At 35.7% G+C, this 22,933-nt stretch overlaps 1 protein-coding gene across 1 annotated transcript in view; it reads right to left on the bottom strand.

Moving 5' to 3' along the window:
• LOC126977018 (cholecystokinin receptor-like) overlaps positions 1-22,933 on the bottom strand; it is a 101,548-nt gene that overhangs the window by 32,431 nt on the left and 46,184 nt on the right. The window contains exons 5-7 of the mRNA XM_050825670.1: positions 19,972-20,154; positions 10,404-10,519; positions 6,885-7,001 (exon numbers count right to left, since the gene is read on the bottom strand). Of these exons, the coding sequence (XP_050681627.1) occupies positions 6,885-7,001; positions 10,404-10,519; positions 19,972-20,154 (416 nt within the window). The remainder of the gene's footprint in view (positions 1-6,884; positions 7,002-10,403; positions 10,520-19,971; positions 20,155-22,933) is intronic.

Raw genomic sequence — 22,933 nt, 5'->3', positions numbered from 1 at the left:
TTATTATACATTATTACTTTAAAAGTTCAAAATAAACCCAATCAATAATACCTTACTATATTATTATATGAAAATAGCCCAAGTCAACAGTCTTTGTAGTCAACCCAAATGTTTTTAAGAATACCCTCAATTTTATTACTGACCGCTCAAGTACTAACCAGTAATATGTATGATAGACAAATGTTATTTATTTTCTCGTAGAACTGTTAAATTTTTTTTTTCCATAAGTTAAATTCTTATATACGCTTTTATGTATTGAAGTAACTGTAAAAAACAATGTATCTGGAAGTAACTAGTATTAAAAAACACAGGCCCGGCCTAGTTTAATGCTAGTGACAACTAAAATAATATAAAATATTTTAACTAACTATTAGAAACACTACTTATCCTCACTGGATTAGTGGTGCGATTATTTTCAAAAGCATTGTGAATATTTGAAAACTATTTTGATTTATTTGGTGTTGTTTGTCCAGAAAAATGTCGTGTATGTTCCATTACTTGTATTGTTATTATAGTATAATAATATTAAGTAGAATTAAGTGAACTAAGTAATGTATGAAGGATTTTATATAATAAAGGTTGTGGCGAGTCAACAACTTATGAGGGTGTCTCGTGTAGAAACGAAACACGTGTCAAATCGGTTTTAGCAGAGTTTATCGTTAACGATTCACCCGGTCGTTCGGTCGTGGGAACAGCGTGGGCCGATTAGATGGAGGACGCGTATAACCTCTAACACGGAAGTTGGGAAGTGCGGGTAGGCGAGAGGCTCATTCTGCATGAAAACGAACAAATCTTAACGGAATTTATACTGAATATATTACTCAGCTTACGCTAAGAGCTTACTCAGTCAACAGGCACTTTTATGTTTATGTCTACGAGCAGGACGTTAAGCTGATTGTAATTGATACACCCAGCCCATTTACAATGCACTGCCGCTCAGGATTCTTGAAAAACCCAAAAATTCTAAGTGGCAATACAGTTGCGCTTGTCATCTTGAGACATTAGATGTTAAGTCTCATTTGTCCAATAATTTCACTAGCTACGGCGCCCTTCAGACCGAAACAATAATGTTTACATATTACTACTTCACGGCAGAAATAGGCACCCATAATCTAGCCGGCATCCTGTGCAAAGGAGTCACTGGTAGAACTGGCACTGTAGTAAAATAAAAGTTTTTTATAACCTCTTTCTCATCTTTTAACCTCAACTTACTTTTATGTCCGCTCGAATACAAACCTTTATAAGGCACGATATTAAGATAATTGTTATCTTTTTTAGAGATTTAAATTGTTATTTATGTTTTATTTACTCGATGACTCATTAGCAGTCTTCGTTGGGCACTAAGAAAATTTTGCGAAAATAAAATATAGTGTGTTCTATAGCTAACTGTTTTTTTTATACAATTGTTTCGAAGAATTCACCACCATTTTTGATACGTCTGAATCTATTTCCAAAATACTTTTTCGTGTCGGCTTCAGACACCTCTGCCTTAGCATTTTCTACCGTTGATAGCACATCTTCCAGCGTCGAATACTGTATCCCTTTGAGCTGATTTTATTTTACGGAGTTAAAAAAGTCATACGGGGCTACGTTTAGACTATAATAAGTAAATCCAGGATGTCGTTTGGAGAGCTGAGTGTGTGGCGTAGTCGTGGTGAAGCAACAGCCAACGGAGCCTTAAGTTCGCTTGTAGCTCCCAGCAGTAAAAACCTATGGCAAGCAGGTACTTAAAGTTTTCACTGCGGATCACGTTTTCTTCGGCAACCGCCGTTAACGGATGATCATTTATTTCTTCATCCTTCAAAAAAACATTACTGCGGTAAAATTCAATTTACGCAGAATACACGATTGCTTTCGAAGGAATTTTATAGTTAAATACTATTAAATATCTATGATATGAATCATCCGGTTTCAATGAACATTTGAAATCTTAAAGATCCCGATCATCGCGCAAATGATCCCAACTTAATTAGCTAGTAAAAATTTGGAGGAAATATTTTGAAATTCGAACGTTCCTATTTTTACTTGTTATAATTCAATCATGATTTTAAAAATAAATTTACAACTGACTAGTGTCTAATACATAAAAAGTTTTTTTTTCAAACACGTATAAATTGCGAATGTGTCTGAAATTAATTGAATCTAAAACACATACCCGGCTAAGTTTTATTATTAATGACAATGAATGATTGTGAAACCTAGTTGTATTTAATATATTTTACGTTTATGAATGATTGTTTTGTTCTCAGCCTAAATTATTTAAAAATAAAAAAAACTTCCCTTCTTAGACAAGTTTATATAGTTTTATTATAAAAATAAGAACGCATTTCCTCTTCACGTGAAGCTTCTCGGGAAATCGTCCGCGGAGATTTCGTTAACGAAGCAAATTTAATCTGATTTATTTAATTATACGAGAAAGCACCGTAATTAATACCCTATATTAAAAGACTGAAGTATTTCCTCTCAATCGGAGGTGGTAGTGAAAATCCCGTCAATATAAGTCCATAGATTAACCATAAACTTAGTATACTAGTGTAATAGACAAATCCCATGTGAAAATAAATAACTATCCTTACTTAAAAACCTAGGTTTGAGAAAGAGACGGAATAGATGAAGACCATGAAACCGTTTTGAAACTATTTAGTGTCAATTAGTCTCCTGTCAAATTGGACCGCCGTTTAATTTTAGTGTTTTTAACCGACTTCAAAAAAGGAGGAGGTTCTCAATTCGTCGGTATGTTCTTTTTTTTATGTTTGTTACCTCAAAACTTTCGATTTCGATAATTCTTTTTTTATTTGAAAGCTGGTGCTTCCCGTGTGCTCCTATTCTGGTCCAGATCTGATAATGGCATCTATGAGAAAACCATAAAAATCTAAAATTTGCTATACATACGTATAGCAAAGTGGATGATAATTTACGAATAACTCAATATCGCGCCAACCGATTTCGATGATTCTTTTTTTATTGGAAAGGATATACTTCAAAGACAGTTTGGTGAGAGTTTAGTTAGGTTCTGATTACGGAATCCATGACAAATTAACGGAAATCTTTAACTCTTAGGAGCAAATTAACGATTCTCGGCCGAATCTCTTTTATGCTATCTGGATATTTAAGTCATCTACCATAACATAGTTATGATCAAGTAGGTAGTATGTCGTAGTCGAATATGATTATCAATGCATCGTAAGTCGTTAAGGAGTCCCCCCTTATCGACTTACGATGCCTTAGTAAGGGTGCGATGTGTGGCTAAATTTGTCAATACTATCTACAGAGAGAGATAAATAACTACTTTCTACTGTCAGTAATTAGCTGTCAATAATCTGAAGCTGTCCCAATATACCGGATAAGTCATTTTGATCGCCTTATATTGGGACACGTGAATTGCAATTTCCATACAGAATTCTATCGCTGGTAAGCTATAGGTCGTCCGACAGACGGCGTGTACGGATAAGGAGAGTAACTTGATGACTTTTCTGTCCCAATAAACTTATCGACGGTTACTCACCTTATCCGTACACGCTGTCTGTCAATGGGACGACGCATAGCTTACCAGCGATAGAAGTTTGTATGGAAATTGCATATCACGCGTCCCAATATAAGGCCATAAAAATGACTTATCGGGTATATTGGGACAGCTTCAGATTATTGACAGCTAATTACTGACAATAGAAGGTAATAATTTATCTCTATCTGCAGATAGTATATTGGGAATGGCCGTTAACAGGTTGGCAGAGGTAACAGAGTAACTAAATATTTAGTTAACGCATGCCATGTACGTTTCTTTAAGTATCATTGAACATTTTGTAGACGCTCATCTTCGGGCCCGATAAATTTGCTGCCTTAATCTTCTTATTAATTTAGTTGCAAAGAGAAAACCTTCGACTTGCAAAACGAAATACGCCAATATATTAACCTTGCCGCTAATTTATTTGAAGGGTTGTAGATTACACAAAGGAAGACCCTTTTTTGGAAACTGACAGCAAACAAGCTTACAGATCTCTTAAAATTAAGAGACAAAAATGTATCACTAGTCTTGTATAATCACAAGTATTTTAAGTTTATTAAATAAGGAAAAATTGTTCATAAATCGTTTCAAAGAAAAGTTTCAGCAACTTTATTCTTAATTGAGGAAATATTTCGAGTTTATTTCGTACAGTGGCCGGGATGATGCCAATAATAGACTGTGATGAAATGACATTCACTTTATATATATATACAGATATATAGCAGGCGTATTATACACGATATATCGATTCCATTGTTTTTAAAATGCCTATTGTCATTGCCTATTGCTTCATCCGATCTGATTTAACTTGCAGCAACTACACGTTTCTTCACATGTTCTTGATATTATTGTTTATACTTAGTCTGGCCATAAATACTGTTACAATTAAAAATAAACAAAACATTACATTTGAATTTGGAATGTGTCATTTTTATATGATTGTTCATTGAGTTTTCTCATTTTGGCGCTAATACATTGTATAATATTTTGCGATATTAAAATGGAGTGGGGTAGTAATGAGAACCGAATCGCTGTGATTGCATTACACAAAGTAGGTATGAAGCCAAATGTAATTTGTAAAACTCTCCATACGCTTGGTACAATGAGACCTCCTCTGTTTGTGACAGAAAAAGATCTGGCCGTCCACGTAATGTTCGTTCAAAAAAGGTGGTCAAACCAGTAAGGGAAAGAATTCGAAGAAATCTTGTCCGAAAGCAAAAGATTGTATTTTGGAAGATGAAGATAGCACCTAGAAACATGTCGCGTAGTTTTAAAGATGACTTAGGACGTGACGTGACCGTCTCTTATAGGCTTGCAGCCTATAAGAGACGTACAGGTCATTACTTAACTGATTATTTAAAAAAGAATAGGGTGAAACAATTGAAACATCTACTGAAGCGGTACGCACAGGGAGGTCACAGAAAAATTTTGTTTACGGATGAGACAATTTTTACAATTGAGCAACATTTTAACAAACAAAATGACCGTATTTATGCTCAAAGCTTTAAGGAAGCTTCCCAATTAGTCGACAGAATGCAACGTGGGCACTTCAGTGATGGTTTGGTAGGATATTAGCGTGACTGAGCCACACTTTTGTGAAAAAAGTCTCAAAACATCGGCATAAGTATATCAAGATACCATTTTTGTCAAGGTTCAAGGTACCATGTTCAATAACCAAGAATGGTCCTTCCAGCAAGACTCGGCGCCGGGTCATAAACGCTCGGTCTACGCAGTCTTGGTTGGAAACGAACGTTTCGGACTTCATCAGAGCTGAAGACTGGCCGTCGTCTAGTCCCGATCTTAATTCACTGGATTATTATTTATTGTCAGTTTTAGAGAGTACGGCTTGCTCTAAACCACGATAATTTGGATTCCCTTTTAATTAATTTTCCCACGGATGGCCTGGTGGTTATAACTCAATTTTCAAAGTTTGGTAATATTAAGTCATTGTTCTACTCCTCTACTTTAATCTGTCATTTACACAACCAAGATGGCTTATATAAGTACACACTTTATTGTGTCTATACTCTTCTTTTTCTTCTTCGCGTGCCTCTCCGGCTAGGAAAGGTGGGCGGTCAGCTTTGTAGTTTAAATTTTTTGTCAAATCGCGAGGCGAAATGCCGCACTCTCGATGCCAGTCCACTCTCAGATGTTGCGCAGCCAAGACTTTTTTCTGCGACCTACGCCTCTTCTTCCGGCAACTTTTCCCATCAAGATGAGTTGTAGGAGTTCGTACTTCTCGTGTCTTAGCACGTGCCCCAAATATGCGACTTTCCTCAACTTATGGCCAACATACGTCTATACGCCCACATTTCAGAAGATTCTATACGTTTCCTGAGGTCTTTTTTAATAGTCCACGCCTCACATCCGTATAGAAGTATGGGCTAGACTATATACTCTTCTACCTATATGGCCTAAAAAAGCCTAATTGTCGTACTTTATTGCCGCCAAAAAAGTGTTTTGTGCCACATACAACTAAATCTAGGTTAGGTATGGTAGGTTCATAGAAATATTAGGTATTACGTAGTGAATGCTATATTACATGCATATTATTTCCTTGCTTGGATCATGTCAAATGTCAACTTAAGAAAAAACCGTTTAAATATAATTTGCTAAGATGCTGGTAGGTATATTCTGCATTTTTTACATTTCCCGAGTTGGCTGTATGGGTGTATGTTTGCCATTCCTTGAAGTAAAAATTAAAACCACTCACCAGCGATAAATATGTATAAATTATAAAAATATTTTTCTCACCTATTTAACCCTTTAAATAGGTGAGAAAAATAAAACTCGAAAACTTTTTATTTTAAATTTTTCGTTCATTTAATATTTTCTTCTCGTAGAAAAATTATTATATTATGTGGCACGTATGTATAACCTAGCAAAAAACGCTCTTGGCGTCATTCATTGCGGTGTTCGCCTGTACACCACTCATGTTTTTAAACCTTCTTATACAACTGTTGCGTAAAATACTATTAAATTACTGGTTTACTACGTGTTATAATGATTTTACCACAGAACAGTTTGAAGAGATCTCTTTGAACTATTCTGTGTATTTTGCCATACAGTCGTATATTAATAATTATTTCAAATCTAAGATATATAAAAAAAGTATGAAAGATGTCTTGTACATTTAGGCGTACTATGTTTATATTTGGGAAGGTATTCGTATTATTTATATCATAGCTTTATATATATTTCCTAAATGATTCTCTAGGTGCTAAGTAATTGATTTGTTACAAAGGATGCGCGACAGAACAATAACTCCACGCAGACGTAAATAGCCATATATTAAGTATATATCGAGATATAAAAAAAAAATTAAACAGATAAAAATGCAAATTATTCAAAATCCACATTGGAGAAGAATATAACATACCTTTCTCTTGGCTTCGATACTTTTGTCAATATGTGTTGATCTAACCACATGTCTGAACTCTACGTCAGTTAAGCAACAATTTTGTATTTTCTCTCCATCCAACTTCACTTCGTTCTCCTGAAACAAATATCAATTTTATAATTCTTTTCTTAATAATTGAACAATAACACATGTGAAATAAATAATTCTCAATTAAAAAAACAAACAATGTAACAAAACAACATTCTCTTTAATACACAAATAAAATTTGAAAACAAAATCTTATGAACGATGCAGGACTCGAACCTACGACCTCTCACGATCCGTGCGAGTGCTCTGTGAGTGTGTTTGAGTTTAATTTGTGTATTTATCCTAGAAGTGAGGGCTATCACTTTAAAAACATAACAAATTCTCTTTAATATTTTGAAGCTAATGGTTAATTACTACCTGAGCCCAATAATAACATTATTATTCTCTGAGAGTCCCGAATTTATTAAATTACTCCTTAGCATCTCTTTTGATATTTTTGATGGTAAAAATCAATTAAAATAGAAATCATAACAATATAATCTAAGAGAAAGAGTTGTAGTTAGATGCTTAAGTATTGCAATTTGGGCAAACAAATATAGGGCACTGTTTGTAAGTTTCTCCGGTTAGTTTGCGGTAACAAATTGCTTCCATCAATTTTTTTATGGAATAGGAGGACAAACGAGCGTACGGGTCACCTCGTGTTAAGTGATCACCGCCGTCCACATTCTCTTGCAATACCAGAGGAATCACAAGAGCGTTGCCGGCCTTTAAGGAAGGTGTACGCGCTTTTTTTGAAGGTACCCATGTCGTATCGTATTTAATTAAGTAAATTTAATGAGCGATGCGATTTCTCAGTGTCGGTTAAGCTATCCTAAATTTAAATTATGTAAAATATATTTTAAGTTTTACCAATAAATTATACGACAAGCTTAACCCGTGACAACGAATTAGCATAAAGTTTTGCTTTGTTGAACTTATTCAAACTTAATAAAGTGCAATTCTATTAAATATTCCAGATTTCGAAATTTGCATTTTCGACTTCATTAAATAACTTGCTTACGTTAATTTATATTTCACTATTACTTTAAGAATTAAAATGAAACATGCATTAATTATAATAAAAAAAAATCTAATCCACATTACTACTCTACAAAAAATTATCTGTATAATAGCTGATCGACAGACGATGTTCCACCAATAGAAAATAATAAGGATTAATATCGTATTTGTGCAAACGGCTTTTACATTACCGCTTTACAATTGCCTATTTTGAAAATATTAAAATAGATATAGTATACTATCTATAAGAGATAGACATATGCCATCGTGGACATTTCTGTAGCTTTATATAAGATACACAACTCGACCATACATTATTTTGATATATCTCAAAGTGTTTAGACAGCGTTTTCGTTGAAAGCTACCAGACGGCTTATTATTTCCGACATCCCCAATAAATTTCGTAGAGGGATACAATAATGTACACAAAAACTTAACAAATTATTATACTACACTAAAACCTTCTCGAGAACCACGCTATCCATTGATGGAAACAGCGTGTAGATAGGTGCAGTAGTTTCTGAGTTTATGGCGAACAGACAGATATATAGACTCGGCGGAGGACTTTTTTGTTATAATATTATGTAGTGACCATTAACCTTATTATTATTGTGGCGGTTAATACGGCAGACGAGTTAAAAAAGCGTGCAATTGCAAAAGAGACAACTGCAAAAGAGCATAGTCAGTGGTCGTCGCCAGTTGATCCACACGCTCCGTTTGTCCATGGTTTATGTCATAAAAAACTATTAAGGTCTGAAATTATACTGCAAATATATTTGGATAATATATATATAGATATACAAGACGAAAAGCATCTTCTCGATATAGTGGAAGAACTTTAAGTTGATAATATAATTCAACCACCTGTCACCTTATGGCCGTTCCCAATATAAAATCTACAGATAGAGATAAATTACGACCTTCTACTGTCAGTAATTAGCTGCCAATAATCTGAAGCTATCCCAATATACCCGATAAGTCATTCTTATCGCCTTATATTGGGACGCGTGAATTGCAATTTTCATACAAACTTCTATCGCTGGTAAGCTATACGTCGTCCCATTGACAGACAGCGTGTACGGATAAGATGAGTTATCGTCGAGAAGTTTATTGGGACGGAAAAGTCAACGACAGTTACGATTTTTATCTCAAGTAGGCCGGACCGGAGATAGACTGAATATTGAGAATGGCCGTTAATCTACACGTGATATTGCGTGCGAAATTCCATCCGCATTATGTTGGCGTATGGCATTCTACAACAGCGCGTTGGGCGAGACGTACTTTTTAGCCACGTACAGGTTAAATAAATTAACGGCTATAGTTTTCCCGAACCGATACGACTTAGGGACCTTCAGACTTAGAGCACACTCCCCCGTTTGCCCTCTCTTATATAAATAAATAATAGTTTCAGAAACTAAAAAATACGCCTTAATAGAAAACAAAACTAAAAAATAAATAATTAGATTGTATATTAATTTCAATTTACGAAAAAAATATTAAACGAAAAAAGTATATTATTAAAAAAAAAACATTTAGGACAGTAAAGTAAGAAATGTCTCATATCAAATGTAAATTGAGGCTTTCTTATTTACTGAACATGGTTTGTATAATATATTTCGCCTCAACGGAGGCGGAAAGCGGCAACTTCGTTTAGCGCAGCGGGGATTAAGTTAACACTTTACGCCCGCAGGAGAGAAATTTTTTTTATTGACAGATATGAGTTGATCATTTTAATTCTAATATATAAAATTCTCGTGTCATGGTGTTAAACTTTGAACTCCTCCGAAACGGCTTGACCGATTCTCATGAAATTTTGAGTGCATATTGGGTATGTCTGAGAATCGGACAACACAGGAGCTGTTCGGGTTGATTCCTGCGGCCGAATTCCACCATCGGACATTACGTGCAAAGTACCATCCGCATCACGTAGACGTCTGGCATTCCACAACCGCGCGTTTTCTTCGAAATTTCTTGCCTCGCACAGCCACTTTGTGGAATCAACTACCGGCAGCGGTCTTCCCGAACAGATACGACTTAGGGACCTTCAAGAAAAAGCATACTCCCACCATAAAGGCCGGCAACGCATTTCTTGACACACCTGTTGTTGCGGATGTCCATGGGCGGTTGCCTCACCTCTCCCCATCCCGTGAGCCTCTTGCCCGTTTGCCCCCTCTCATATATAAAAAAAAAACATCTATTTTTCGTCCCCCTAAATGTTAAGGGTGGTCCAGACGAATTTTTTTTTTTAATTTTTTTGTCATTTTTTTTAGTGTTGTTTGTTTTGAGTCAGCATTAAAAAATACTTACAACTTCAAATTTTCACCCATCTACGATCAACAGTTACATTTGTATCGCAATTTTAATATCGGCAATACAACGTTTGCTGGGTCAGCTAGTAATATGTAAAAAAGAACTCTACGCTTTTTTTTAAATATATTTTTTTAATGTTACCTTGTTTAGTTTCTTTACGTTACATCCATGCCTGCAACAAAGTTCTATGGAGTTTCCGTTCGCAACCGGAGTCGATGACAACAAGTGGTTGGTCTTGCATGATCCATCGCCGTGCACTGTAACCGTATCAAATATCATTATATGGCCAAAATTATGTATTGAAAACTTCATTAGGTACACTGAAGTATTTTTTTTTGTGGGTATTTAATAATTAAAATAAAAATATTTTATTTCAGACAGAAACATCCGTCAATAAACAATTTCATATTAAAGTAAAGGTAACATTAATTAAAAATAACAATATTATGTAAGAAAAAATTTTGGTGTATTGAGGTGGTAATGTTTTACCGTTTTCAATATTAAATTATTATTATTAAAGTGAAACTTTTATTACATCGTCTCAAACTTTTTCGGCTGTGTGTTGCATGTCGCGCGACGGTCGGGCGGCGCCTATAGTTCGCAGCAGCTGACCGTGTAGTGTATAGACTATTACTCATTTGTGCCAGTGCTTCACGCTATTTTGTTTGTTTTTATTTTTTCCCATTATCATTCTAATTTTCCAAGTATAAAATTATGAATGAAAAATCGATTTTTATACCCTCAATGGAATATTATTCCAAAATTTTGAGTTAAATGTCTATAATGTGAAAAAAAGTTTCACTTTTACCATGGTTTCATAAAACCACACATTTCTTTTTTATATAATCTAGTCAGGAATCCTGCTATCCCATCCTTACATCATAAAAATCGTCATCCCTGTGCATCGCAAACATATCCGAAGCGCTACACTTCCACGGCAGCCCCTGTAGAGCTCGAAACGCATTGTTACATTGCACTCTGATAGCATCAAATGTGGGTTTGGTGTAGTTGTGCCAGAGCTGAGAGGTGTAGAGTGCCTGGCAGTAGGTTTTGAACAGAGTGACCTTTACTTGTCGGGAACAGCGGGTGAAACGACTAGCCAGCATGTTGCTTTTAGCCGCCGTAGACCGTCTGCGTTTCTTTAGGTCCTCATTGTCTTTCATCATGTCGCTTAATGGAACTTACTCTTCTTTGGCTTTTAATGGTCTAAGGTAGTGATAAGTCAGAGTAAATTTTTCCAGAGTAACTTATAAACTTTTAAACATTTTGTTATATTTAAATGATCTCGCTAACTTCTAATTCTTCTAGAAAAAAATCACACTGACAATTTTATCCTGAAGCGCCAAAACAAATATAACTTTAGACCTTAGATCATTTATACGTCTTGATAGACTATCGGCCATTCCCAATGTACTATCTACAGATAGAGATAAATTACTGTTTTCTACCATCAGTAATTAGCTGTCAATAATCTGAAGCTGTCCCAATATACCCCATAAGTCATCCTTATCGCCTTATATTGGGACACGTGAATTGCAATTTCTATACAAACTTCTATCGCTGGTAAGCTGTACGTCGTCCCATTGACAGACAGCGTGTACGGATAAGGTGAGTTACCGTCGATAGGTTTATTGGGACAGAAAAGTCAACGATAGTTACGATTTTTATTTCAGGTACGAGATAGGCTGAATATTGGAAACGGCAGATAGACAGCTGTGAAAACATCGTAAAAATTTGAGTTTAGAATTTCCATTTTGATCAATTCACGCAAACTAACACAAAGTGTCATACAAATCGCCAGTGTAAGATGTAGCTTTTCACGCACACTAAAGTATTATTCCTGTACTGTTTTTATCGGTTGTCTAACAGCAAGAGACTCTATCTACACGTATAAATTATCTAAGTTCAAAACCATTTTTGTGTTTTACTTCTTAAATTGAACTTTACACTTAAATTGAATTACAAAGCTGTTTGAGTTCTTAAACGAAAAGGACATTATGAAAGTAACATTTAAGCTTTTATATATTTTAATATTTTTCGCAGTAAAGCGAAGGAATTAAGTTAATATTCTTTATTCGAATTTAATAAATTTCTCAAGGGCTCTTTGGCCTGGATGGAACCGTTATTGTTGTAATATTAAATGCCCTACCTTTGTCATACCTCTCTACGTCTATCATAGTGTAAGATAGGTAGAAAATTGCCTGATCAGAAGTGATGCCCCATAGTGGTGTGTGTGATTTTATTTATTTGATTCCTTTATTATTTACAGTTATTTATTTAGTTAGGTGAGTTTTCACAATAAAAATTAGATTCAAAGTCATCTAAATATCTAATATCTTTAAATGAGCAATTCTTGTATATATATATATATTTTGAATCTCGGAAACGGCTCCAACGATTTTAATAAAATTTAGTATACAGGTAGTTTCGGGGGCGAGAATTCGACCTAGCTAGGTTTCAATATTAAAAAATGTAATTTATCCGTGTTTTATATATATATATATACACAAGACTATAATAGCTCAGATGGGACATTGGGTGATCTGGAAAGCAGAAGACCCTGGTTCGAATCCAGATGTCCTATAGTTTTTTTTTTCAAGTTTTGTACATTCTTAAAAATCCGAGCAAGGCTCGGTCGTCCAGATATTAATGATAATATTATCATTAGATACTGATATATTTTTTATGCGATATCTTAAAAATAATATAAATATTATAATTATGCTTCCGTTTATACCAATACCAATGACAGAAGACGAAGGTTTTTCATCCAGTGTGTGTTGCCAGTCGGACGTGGAGGAGGAGATCCGTAGAAGAACCAAAGTCACTGACACAGCCCAAATAATTGCGGAACTGAAGTGGCAGTGAGCATGGCACATAGTTCGACGGACAGATGGCCGGTGGGGCAGAAAAGTCCTCGAATGGCGACCACGTGATGGACCGACGACCTGGTCAAGGTCGTCGCAATACGTTGGATGAGGCCAACGCAGGATCGATCGTGGTAGAGATCTTTGAGGTAGGCCTTTCTCCAGCAGTGGACGTCTACCGGCTGATGATGATGACGATGAATATCAATGACAGCATAATATAGTGTATTTTATTTAAAATAGCGCAAAACAAGAATACTGGGAGAGTTTCTTGCGCCGTTTCTTCTCTCTCAGAGCGCCATTAGTTTCCGAAGCGGTGGTAGTGTTTGAAGTGAAATCAAAAATAATTCTTAAATATGTATTTTTATGTTTTCATTTTCTATTGTTTATTATAACTTTAGCTGAATTATTAATAAAACAGTTTACAAAATATTTAACATTATGTTTGAGATAAGTTTTCTGAAGCTTATATAATTATATGTGGTGTAAATTTTTACGGTATTTGCAGATTAGTAGATTAACTCATGATTTTAAAACTACCCACTAGTATTATAATTTTTATAAAATATTTGTATTAGAAATTAGAAATGTATATAAGCTATACTTACCTAATTAGCCTATTTTAATTACTTTATATTTACTGTACGCTTTAAAATGCAATTTTGTTACCCACTTTTTATAAAATAGCCTGTAAGTTCCATTTAAGTGGAAATACCTTTATGGAATAATAAATGTCTTAAACCATAAACCATAACTCTTTGACAACGAGACACCGCTGACAATTATTGCAGGAAAGGCTGTAACGTGTGTTTACACTTGTTCGAAAGAAAAGTATCAACACTCGAGTCATTCGTGTTCGGGCTGTCGTACGGTACCGACCTCTCTGGGACGTCGTAGGTTGCTTTAATAATGCATAAAAATCAATTTTATTTTGATTTCACCAATATTGTTTTATTTATTGTTGATTAAAACTGCAATAGACTAAATTCTCTGCGGTAATACACACTCTGTCACAATTACAGCGAGCTATAGAACTCAGTAAGATGGAGTAACAGTAACTAATTGAATCCGTTGGTTACTGTTCGATTACAGAACGCCAGAAACTAAAGTTATACGAAAGAAAAGTTACATTACTGAGGAGAATATTGCTTAAGTTTCTATTATATTGTTATCGATCAAGTAAACTTCTTAAGTGATTCAATACTTGTTCCTCGTAATGGCGATCGTGTTGCTACACGGAGAATACAAATAAACTTACTTTATTATTTGAATAATCCAGTCTAAGAAGAAAATGAAATGAAAACGAAATTTCTTTATTCATTTAGGTACACATATAAAAGTCACTTTTGATGCCTCGTTTTGAGAAGAACCGGCAAGAAACACAGTAAGTTTTATCCCGCCCCTACTGTTTTTATTTGTAATTTTTAATAATTAAACGGTTTTTTTGGTTCAGAAAGTTTACAGAGATCTTATTGGTAATAACACTATGAACATTAAAGAACCAAAATGGTGTCTAGTCAGTATTATGTTGAGAATTTTACGTCTCAACGCTGATATTCTCTAGACACCGTAGAAAAAAGCCACACTTCCCCAAGTCCACTGATACCATAAACATTGGCAATGAAAATAAGAAAATCATATATATAACGAAAAAAAAACCTCGGCATTGTTTTTAAAATGTGTGACGTCAGTTATGCTGACTTGCTGGTGATCACTCATAAATGGATCTAAAGAAAACTGCTAGAGTATTTGATCACCTTCGTATATTCCACGGGTAGCATTACGACGTCCCAGAGAGGTCAGTACCGTACCACAGCCCGAGCACGAGTGCCTCGAGTGTTTTTTTTTTTTTCAAATTCAAAATTTTTCTATATTTGGTATTAAATTGTAACAAAATTACTTAAATCTACTTATTAAAGCAATTTACAATTAAGCCTTATATATGTAGGTATCAGAAAACTTATTTCTACAACCCTATCTACGTATTGAGGGATAAAACTTTATTATGCTTAAAAAACTAATACATGAGGTTTGTGGGAGGGAGGGGGGGAAACCAGGACACTGGGAAAACCTGGCTATTTGCTATTGATATAACGTAATATTAACCTATCACTTAACCTAACTTAAGACTAATGACTAGAACTTAAAAACTAACTTAAAAACTAAGGTAAATAAATACATAAATATGTATACATACATATATAATATATAAATATAAGAGGGGTGTGGGGTGGGGGGGGGATCTTGGGAAAGGGAAGGAGTGCCTCGAGTGTCGACAGTATGGCCGTATTTATAGAGCTCGGCGGACGTGCTCGTGTTTTCTATTAATGTTTTTAACAATAATTTCACATCACAATGTAATCAAATGATGATTAATTAACTAATTTTAACTAAAATTGTAGTAGTATTTGCGCCGATACATAAATAAAAAATAATAAAAGTATCCGTACGTTTTTGTAATGTAATCTGCGTCAATGAACGCATTAACAGTATGTTCTAAAAAGGAAAGGGCATATTCCGTAGATAAATTCAGTTTACTGGTGGTTTTTGTGGTAATATCTGAGAAAAAGACTTTAAAGTATTCGACACTGCTTCATCCGTTTTACCATTAATTTTAAATTCAAAGGACATGTTTTATATATGCTTGTAAAACTTGCTAACCAGTTGTTAGACAGACAGACCGAAACAGATGTAGGAAAGCTGTAGACAAACTTAAACGGAGTGATGATCCTCAGCAATGAGGGAACGACTGTGAAGAAGAACCAGTTGTTAAGTAAATTACAATTAAATAAGATGCTAACCAAGCTATTAGCCGAAGTAGGGGTGATCTTAGTAGCATTTCGGCTTTTTTAATTATTGGCCATAAAGCTCGGGCAGTATTTTTTACAATTTAAAATATAATTCATATATCGAGCTATTTGAGCACGGTATATACACTTCCTTAAAATTCTAGTGTATTTGAGATATTTTATTTGATTTTCCTTACATCTTGCTCGTATCTGATTCGGACAGTGACAGTTTTTTTTTTATGCAAATAAGGGACGAGACGAGCAAGAAGTACAGCTGATGGTAATTGATGCGTCCTATTCATTACAATGCAGTGCCGCTCAGGATTCTTGAAAAACCCAGAAATTCTGAGCGGCACTACAATTGAGCTCGTCACCTTGAGACATAAGATGTTAAGTCTCATTTGCCCAGTTATTTCACTAGCTACGGGCCCTTCAGACCGAAACACAGCAATGTTTACACATTACTGCTTCACGGCCGAAATAGGCGCCGTTGTGGTACCCATAATCTAGCCGGTCTAGTCTACAGTTGACACACAACTAAGGAGAAAGTGTGCTTACATTGTCTTTAAGCACACTTTTGCCATTCCGCTCTCAGACTGCGAATGACATGTCCTTATAAGTGTACAGAACGTCATTGACATTTAACAACAAAATGTTATTATGTTAAATGCGTAGGAGTAATTAAGAATAGTAAGAGAATAATTTAGTTCATGTAATTAAATTAAAACCAATTATTATTCACGTGAAGGGAAAAGATATCGGATAAACACACACAAACTAAAAGGTCAACAGCTGTAATAAGATATTATTAAAATGGAGGTAGTTTCACCCGACACCGCTTAATAGGATTAACTAGTTAGTGTATATTATTAAAATCATGGTAAAATGTTATATTTTCATAACTTCGGGCTTACAATGTAAACTAAATTAAATTAACTAATCCACCACCACCTTGAGTCGGCGCAGCCAGCTTTGTGTTTCCTTACGGAGACGTAGATATCGCGACCTAGCGATACGTACTGGTATAAAATTGAGCATAATTTTTTACCTTATACCGGGGTATGTGTGTGTACATTAGGGAGGATATCTGCTGTCAGATCCCCTCTGCTGAAATCGTAGTCTTTGGTGATTTCAACGGGCACAATGCTGAATAGCTTAGGTCTTGCGATCTGTGCAAAATTTTGCTCTGACGTATGGTCTGTCCAAATTGGTTGAGTCGCATACGCGACTCCCGGATGTGGATAGCCACTTGCGGTCCTTATTAGATCTTCTGCTGACTACACATCCCGATAGTTACCAGGTCTCAGTCGATGCCCCTATTACCATTGCCTGATAAGGAGTGTAGTGCCTATCCAACGCCCACGTCGGAGACCACCAGCGTCACGCCGCGTTTGGCACTACAATGCAGCAGATTGGGATAGGATGCGTTCATTTTTTGCATAGTAGTGGTAGTGCCATGTCCTCACGGACACAACCGAATTGGGCCGGCACGCCAAGAGAAATACCACTCCCCCACTCGAAACCGTCCAACCGTACACCTTCCGTGCCAACATGTCCCGGGATAGCGTCGACGAGAACCAGAACAAACTTGTGTCTGAAATGCAGACTATGCTTTGCAAAGTCTCGGAATGGGGCCGACAAAATTTAGTCCGATTCAACCCCAAGAAGACTCAAGTTTGTGCGTTCACCACTAAAAAGTCTCCCTTTGTCGTATTCCCTCGATTCGATATCACTCCTCTAACTGCCATAGCCTGTATTGGCATACTCGGCGTCGATATATCGAGCGACGTTCAGTTCCGTGGTCACTTGGAAGAGAAGGCCAAACTAGCCTCTAAAAAGCTTGGTGTACTCAGTAAGGCGAGACAGTACTAAAACAGTCACTAAAAGCCACCACCTGCAACTTTATAAGGCGCAAATTCGGCCTCACATGGAGTACTGTTCTCATCTCTGGGCGGGCGCTCCCCAGTACCAGCTTCTTCCATTTGACCGCATACAACGAAGAGCGGCTCGATTCATCGACGATCAAGTCATCTCCGATCGGCTTGATACTTTAGCATTGCGTAGAGATGTGGGTTCTCTCTGCATCTTCTACCGCATTTATCACTGGGAGTGCTCAGAGTAGCTGTTCAGGTTGATTCCAGCGGCCGAATTACACCACCGTACACTTATATAAAAAAAAATCCTACCCTTGGGACAATGTTTGTTTGCCTTGGATGATCCCATTGCCAGTGCCGTTGCAGTAGCCGATGTGACAGGGCATTGACTGATCGGCGGCAGATCACAAACCTAATTTGATGCGTCAGTTCAAGCCACATCTGACTGCAAAAACAGGCATATCGAACTTGCGTTGCGGTACTGGGCTCAAAGGATCCGAACTCCAAAGTTCTAAAGAGGAAATGTAACTTATATATTCTTTAAGCGGCAAATCGCCCGTGCAAATTCGAAGCACGTTGTCAAAATTGGCGAGCAGCTTTCCAATTACCCGACTGGAACACGAAAGTTCTGGTCGTTGTGGAAAGCTGATCTCGGTAACCTCAACCAGCCGTCCCTGCCGCCGTTGCACGTGACACCCTGGCCCATACGGCAAAAGCCACATATTGACTATTGCTCATCTCTGGTTAGGTGGGGACCCAGTGCTCTGTGAACGGCTGGATCACCTGGCGTTGTGTAGAGACGTCGCTTCATTATGTGTCTTTTATAACATTTGTCAAGGGGAGTGTTCCGTAGAGCTGTTTCACCTGATTCCTACCGCCGAATTCCACCTTCGCACGACACGCCACAAATTAGGATATCATCGCCACCATCTGGATGTGTGGCGGTCCTCCACAGTGCAGTTTTCATGGAGATTTCTTCCATGTACTTCAAGTGTGGAACGAGCTTCCTTGTGCGGTGTTTCCGGAACGATACGACATGAGTACCTTCAAAAAAAGTGCGTAAACCTTCCTTAGAGGCCAGCAGGACTCTTTTGATTCCTCTGGTGTTGCAAGAGAATGTGGGCGGCGGTGATCACTTAGCACCAGGTGACCCGTACGCTCGTTTATCCTTTTTTTCCATAAAAAAACTAATCTAGAAAGAATAAAAAAAAACTATAAAATATTGATAAACTTTTCTTTCTATTTCATTTAATTAGAGTTATAAAACTACATAAATTTATGACAGCTCAGACACCTAAATTAATTTCATCAAAATATAACTATAAAATAACTTATATGATATAATATATAGTTCTCCTTTGTATCTTTCTAAATCCAAATACGAGTACACTTCCACCGAATCGGAAATACAATATGGCGCTCTGAGAGAGGTGAATCGACACAAGAAAATGTGAAAGAGGTTCTATACTATATGGTGTTCCTATTTTTCCTTTTTCATGAAAATAAATCTTTACACAAAAATATTAATAATCTCGTCCCAGATTTTCCTTCGTTATTGCGAATAAGTAAATCATATATATGATCGAATCGAGTGATTTACGGCCGTTTTCAATAACGTATCTCTAGTTACGGATACATTGCTGTCACCGTTGAATGTCAAGATCTTATGTATTCATAGTTATGTCCAATTATATTATTAATTATAGTCCAATGCTATCTGTCGATAGGTTATTGAAATGTAAGTAAGCGTAAAAGGATAGTTTTGTGTATCTCTAGTAAGTTAAACTAAGGATAGATAGGTTATTGAAAACGGCCGTTACGCGAAAGCCCCGCACGCGAACGACCGATGCTATCTGCTACTCGCCAGATCTGCTCTTCTATGTAATGAGCTAGGCGACTTTTTAATCGACTTCAAAAAAGGAGGAGGTTTTCAATTCGTCGGTATGTTCTTTTTTTTATGTTTGTTACCTCATAACTTTCGACTGGATGAACCGATTTTGATAATTCTTTTTTACGATGGTTGAGTTTCTTTGTTTGTTGCAATGCTTGTCTGTCATATCAGGAACAGAAGATACATAATTAACATCATAAACTTGATATTTTATCGTCATATAAACATAAGTAATAATAACCTTTATATCTCGTAAAAGTTTAGGATTTTCTTAAGTTTAGGACTCACAATGTCTTTGCCAATTAAAATTGTGTTGTATCTCATGCTGCATTCCTCGCCATAGCTTGGTGACAATCAGCGAGTACGCGAAGGACATGATGAAGAATGGAATTAGAAGAAGTGCTGCGTCCAAACCGAGGTTGAATGCTCGTTCTAACTCCGCGCTTGTCCATACCTCCCGGCATTTATAACCTGGAAGTGAAATCTATATTAAATCTTGAAATTAGAATGTTGATTGTTTTATCATAAGAGTTGACCAGTGGCATCTTTATTTTGGTTGGTCAGAAATATGGTTATAACGTGTTATTCAACTTTAAAAATGAAAATAACCTCAAAATAACTTAGGATATATACACGAAAATATGCATTTTATTCCAATTACGAAGTTATTTGTAATCGTCCATAGATTCTAGAAGATATATTATCCTGTGACATGACTGTGAATGCATCTTGCTTCTCAATAATATATTCGTTATAATGTTCTATGTTCATAAGCACGTTGAGGAATTTGCTAGAAACATTGACAATCATAATGTTAACACGAGGAACAAACATAAACTTCTTATACTTTCACAACAAGATCCCAGAAAATGTTCAAAACAAAAGTTTTACGATATTCAAAAAATTGTTAAAAAACGTTTGTGTGGTAAAGGTTACTATAACATAAATGACTATCTAACATAAATTCTCAGGTCTGGGCATTCTTTCAATAAGTGATGTCACAACCTATTTTGAATAAAATTATTTGAATTTGAAATTTTATAATAAAACTGTCAGCGCTTAGGGGGCAAAAAATTGGGAGGGCAAATAAGACTTAAAATTTTACTTCTCAAAGCGACGAGGTCAATTGAAATACCGCTGAAAATTTTGGGTTTAATCAAGAATCTGGAGCGGCACTAATTTGTAATGGATAGGGCGTATGACTTATTATGTGCCAACGTTCACGTTCACGTAGGTATGTGAAATTCATTTTCACTCAAGAATATAAATAAAAAAAACCATTAAAAGTATCAAGTCATTGATAAATTTCAATTAATTTGATTGTGTATGTTATGTACATATGAACGAATAATTCATTATTCACGATGTTATTCATAAAACGCTAACAAACATGACCCCGCTCCAGTCTACACTTTCATTGTTAACCGATATTAAGTAATATTTTGTCCTGTGAGTGGGTATTATGCTGTTAATTTGTAACGTTTAATATTAACAATTTGTTATTTTTAAATTAATATCCCTCACTGTCTGGGAGTTATTATAAAAATTATTTATTTGTAACCAAAATTTATAAACAATGCAAGACTCGAACCTGCGACCTCTCAGGGGGCCTACTCCTAAAATCGATATTCGATATATCGCGGCATTAGTCGTGTCTAATCATACTCTTAATTACATCGTATTTATTGTCGAAACGATGATTGAACGAACGAAACATTATTCGATAGTATCGGTATCTAGCCCAACTCTTAGTTGAAAATGTCAGAGACGAATATTCGAATTTGACAAATAATCAAACGTCACATTTACGATAATCTCAACGACACCTTCTGTGCTGTCGTTGCTATTATTGTTTCAAGTTGTAGTTGTGCATTTATTTTGATTGTGGAGTCTTTTGTTGTATATTAAATAATTAAACATACGTCAAATATTTAAACATTAATTACATATTCAATATAATTCTTTTTACTACCAAGTAATTTAAGTCGTTTTATTGATCGTGTATCCGTAGAACGTAATGCAAATGGCCGCCTGACAAAAATCAAGTCGACGTGAAGGGTTGAGTTACGTTTTTTTTACATTTTTTTATTCGCAAGTTTTTTATTATTTATTTAATTTTAAATAGTCATAGTATATTCATTACATAATTTTTGAATATGTAAATTTTGTATAAATGATGAAAATTGGTGGGGCAGAGTCAAGCATAGTCCTTTGCGCATAAACTATGTTTTGACTTTTGACACTTAACAGTGAGATAGCACAGATAATATTTAGTTTTTCAAGGTTTGCACATAATTCATTCATACATACATCGTAAAAAAAATCAAAATATTACTCTATGGTTACGATAAACGATAAGGAATTCGATCATTTGTTAGAGTAGGGTAGTTGCGATATATTCGGAGTATTATCGTATCGTTCCGAATGTCGTTGTCGATTTTGCGAGTAGACCTCCAGGTTCCGTCCGAGCGGACCTACCTTTATTCATAAAAGTTTATATTTGGAGCAAAGCTTTTTTTAAAGTACAGCAATAAAAATAATGATAAGTTATCACTGTCGCTTACAACCACTTTGTGACAGTAGATGAATTACATTAGTGTTGCCATATCGACTTTGAAAGTGTGGTGTAGTTCTTTTATTTGAACAAACATAATTCACATTCATTTTGTTGTCAGAATAAAACATTAATCACGTTTTGTAATGGCTTCTTTTAATGCTTATCATTTGGACATACAGATTAACAATATGGATCGATGACCTTCAGGTGACAATTTGGTGATTGAGCCTCTATGATAAATATTCTAATATTATATGTGTGTAAGGGTGGTAAGTACACACACAATAATTTTTGTAATCACTGTATATGGGGAGAATTTCCACTTAGAATTCACAATAAGATATGAATACTGGAACTTAGCACTTTAGCACACTCTTTACCAGTGGCAGGCTACTTTGCACAGGATGCCGGCTAGATTATGGGTACCACAACGGCGCCTATTTCTGCCGTGAAGCAGTAATGTGTACACATTATTGTGTATCGGTCTGAAGGGCGCCGTAGCTAGTGAAACTTATGTCTCAAGGTGACGAGTGCAGTTGTAGTTACGCTTAGATAATTTGTGTTTTTCAAGAATCTTGAGCGGCACTAGATTGTAATGGGCAGGGCGTATCAATGACCATCAACTAAACATCCTACTCGTTTCGTCCATTATTTTCATAAAAAAAAACTTAAATAGGGCTCGACAACCGTGTC

Source organism: Leptidea sinapis, chromosome 43, assembly GCF_905404315.1.
Source record: "Leptidea sinapis chromosome 43, ilLepSina1.1, whole genome shotgun sequence".
NCBI classification, from domain to species: domain Eukaryota; kingdom Metazoa; phylum Arthropoda; class Insecta; order Lepidoptera; family Pieridae; genus Leptidea; species Leptidea sinapis.
The sequence above is the reverse complement of the archived record's forward strand: the minus strand, read 5'-3'. Positions and strand labels throughout refer to the sequence as shown.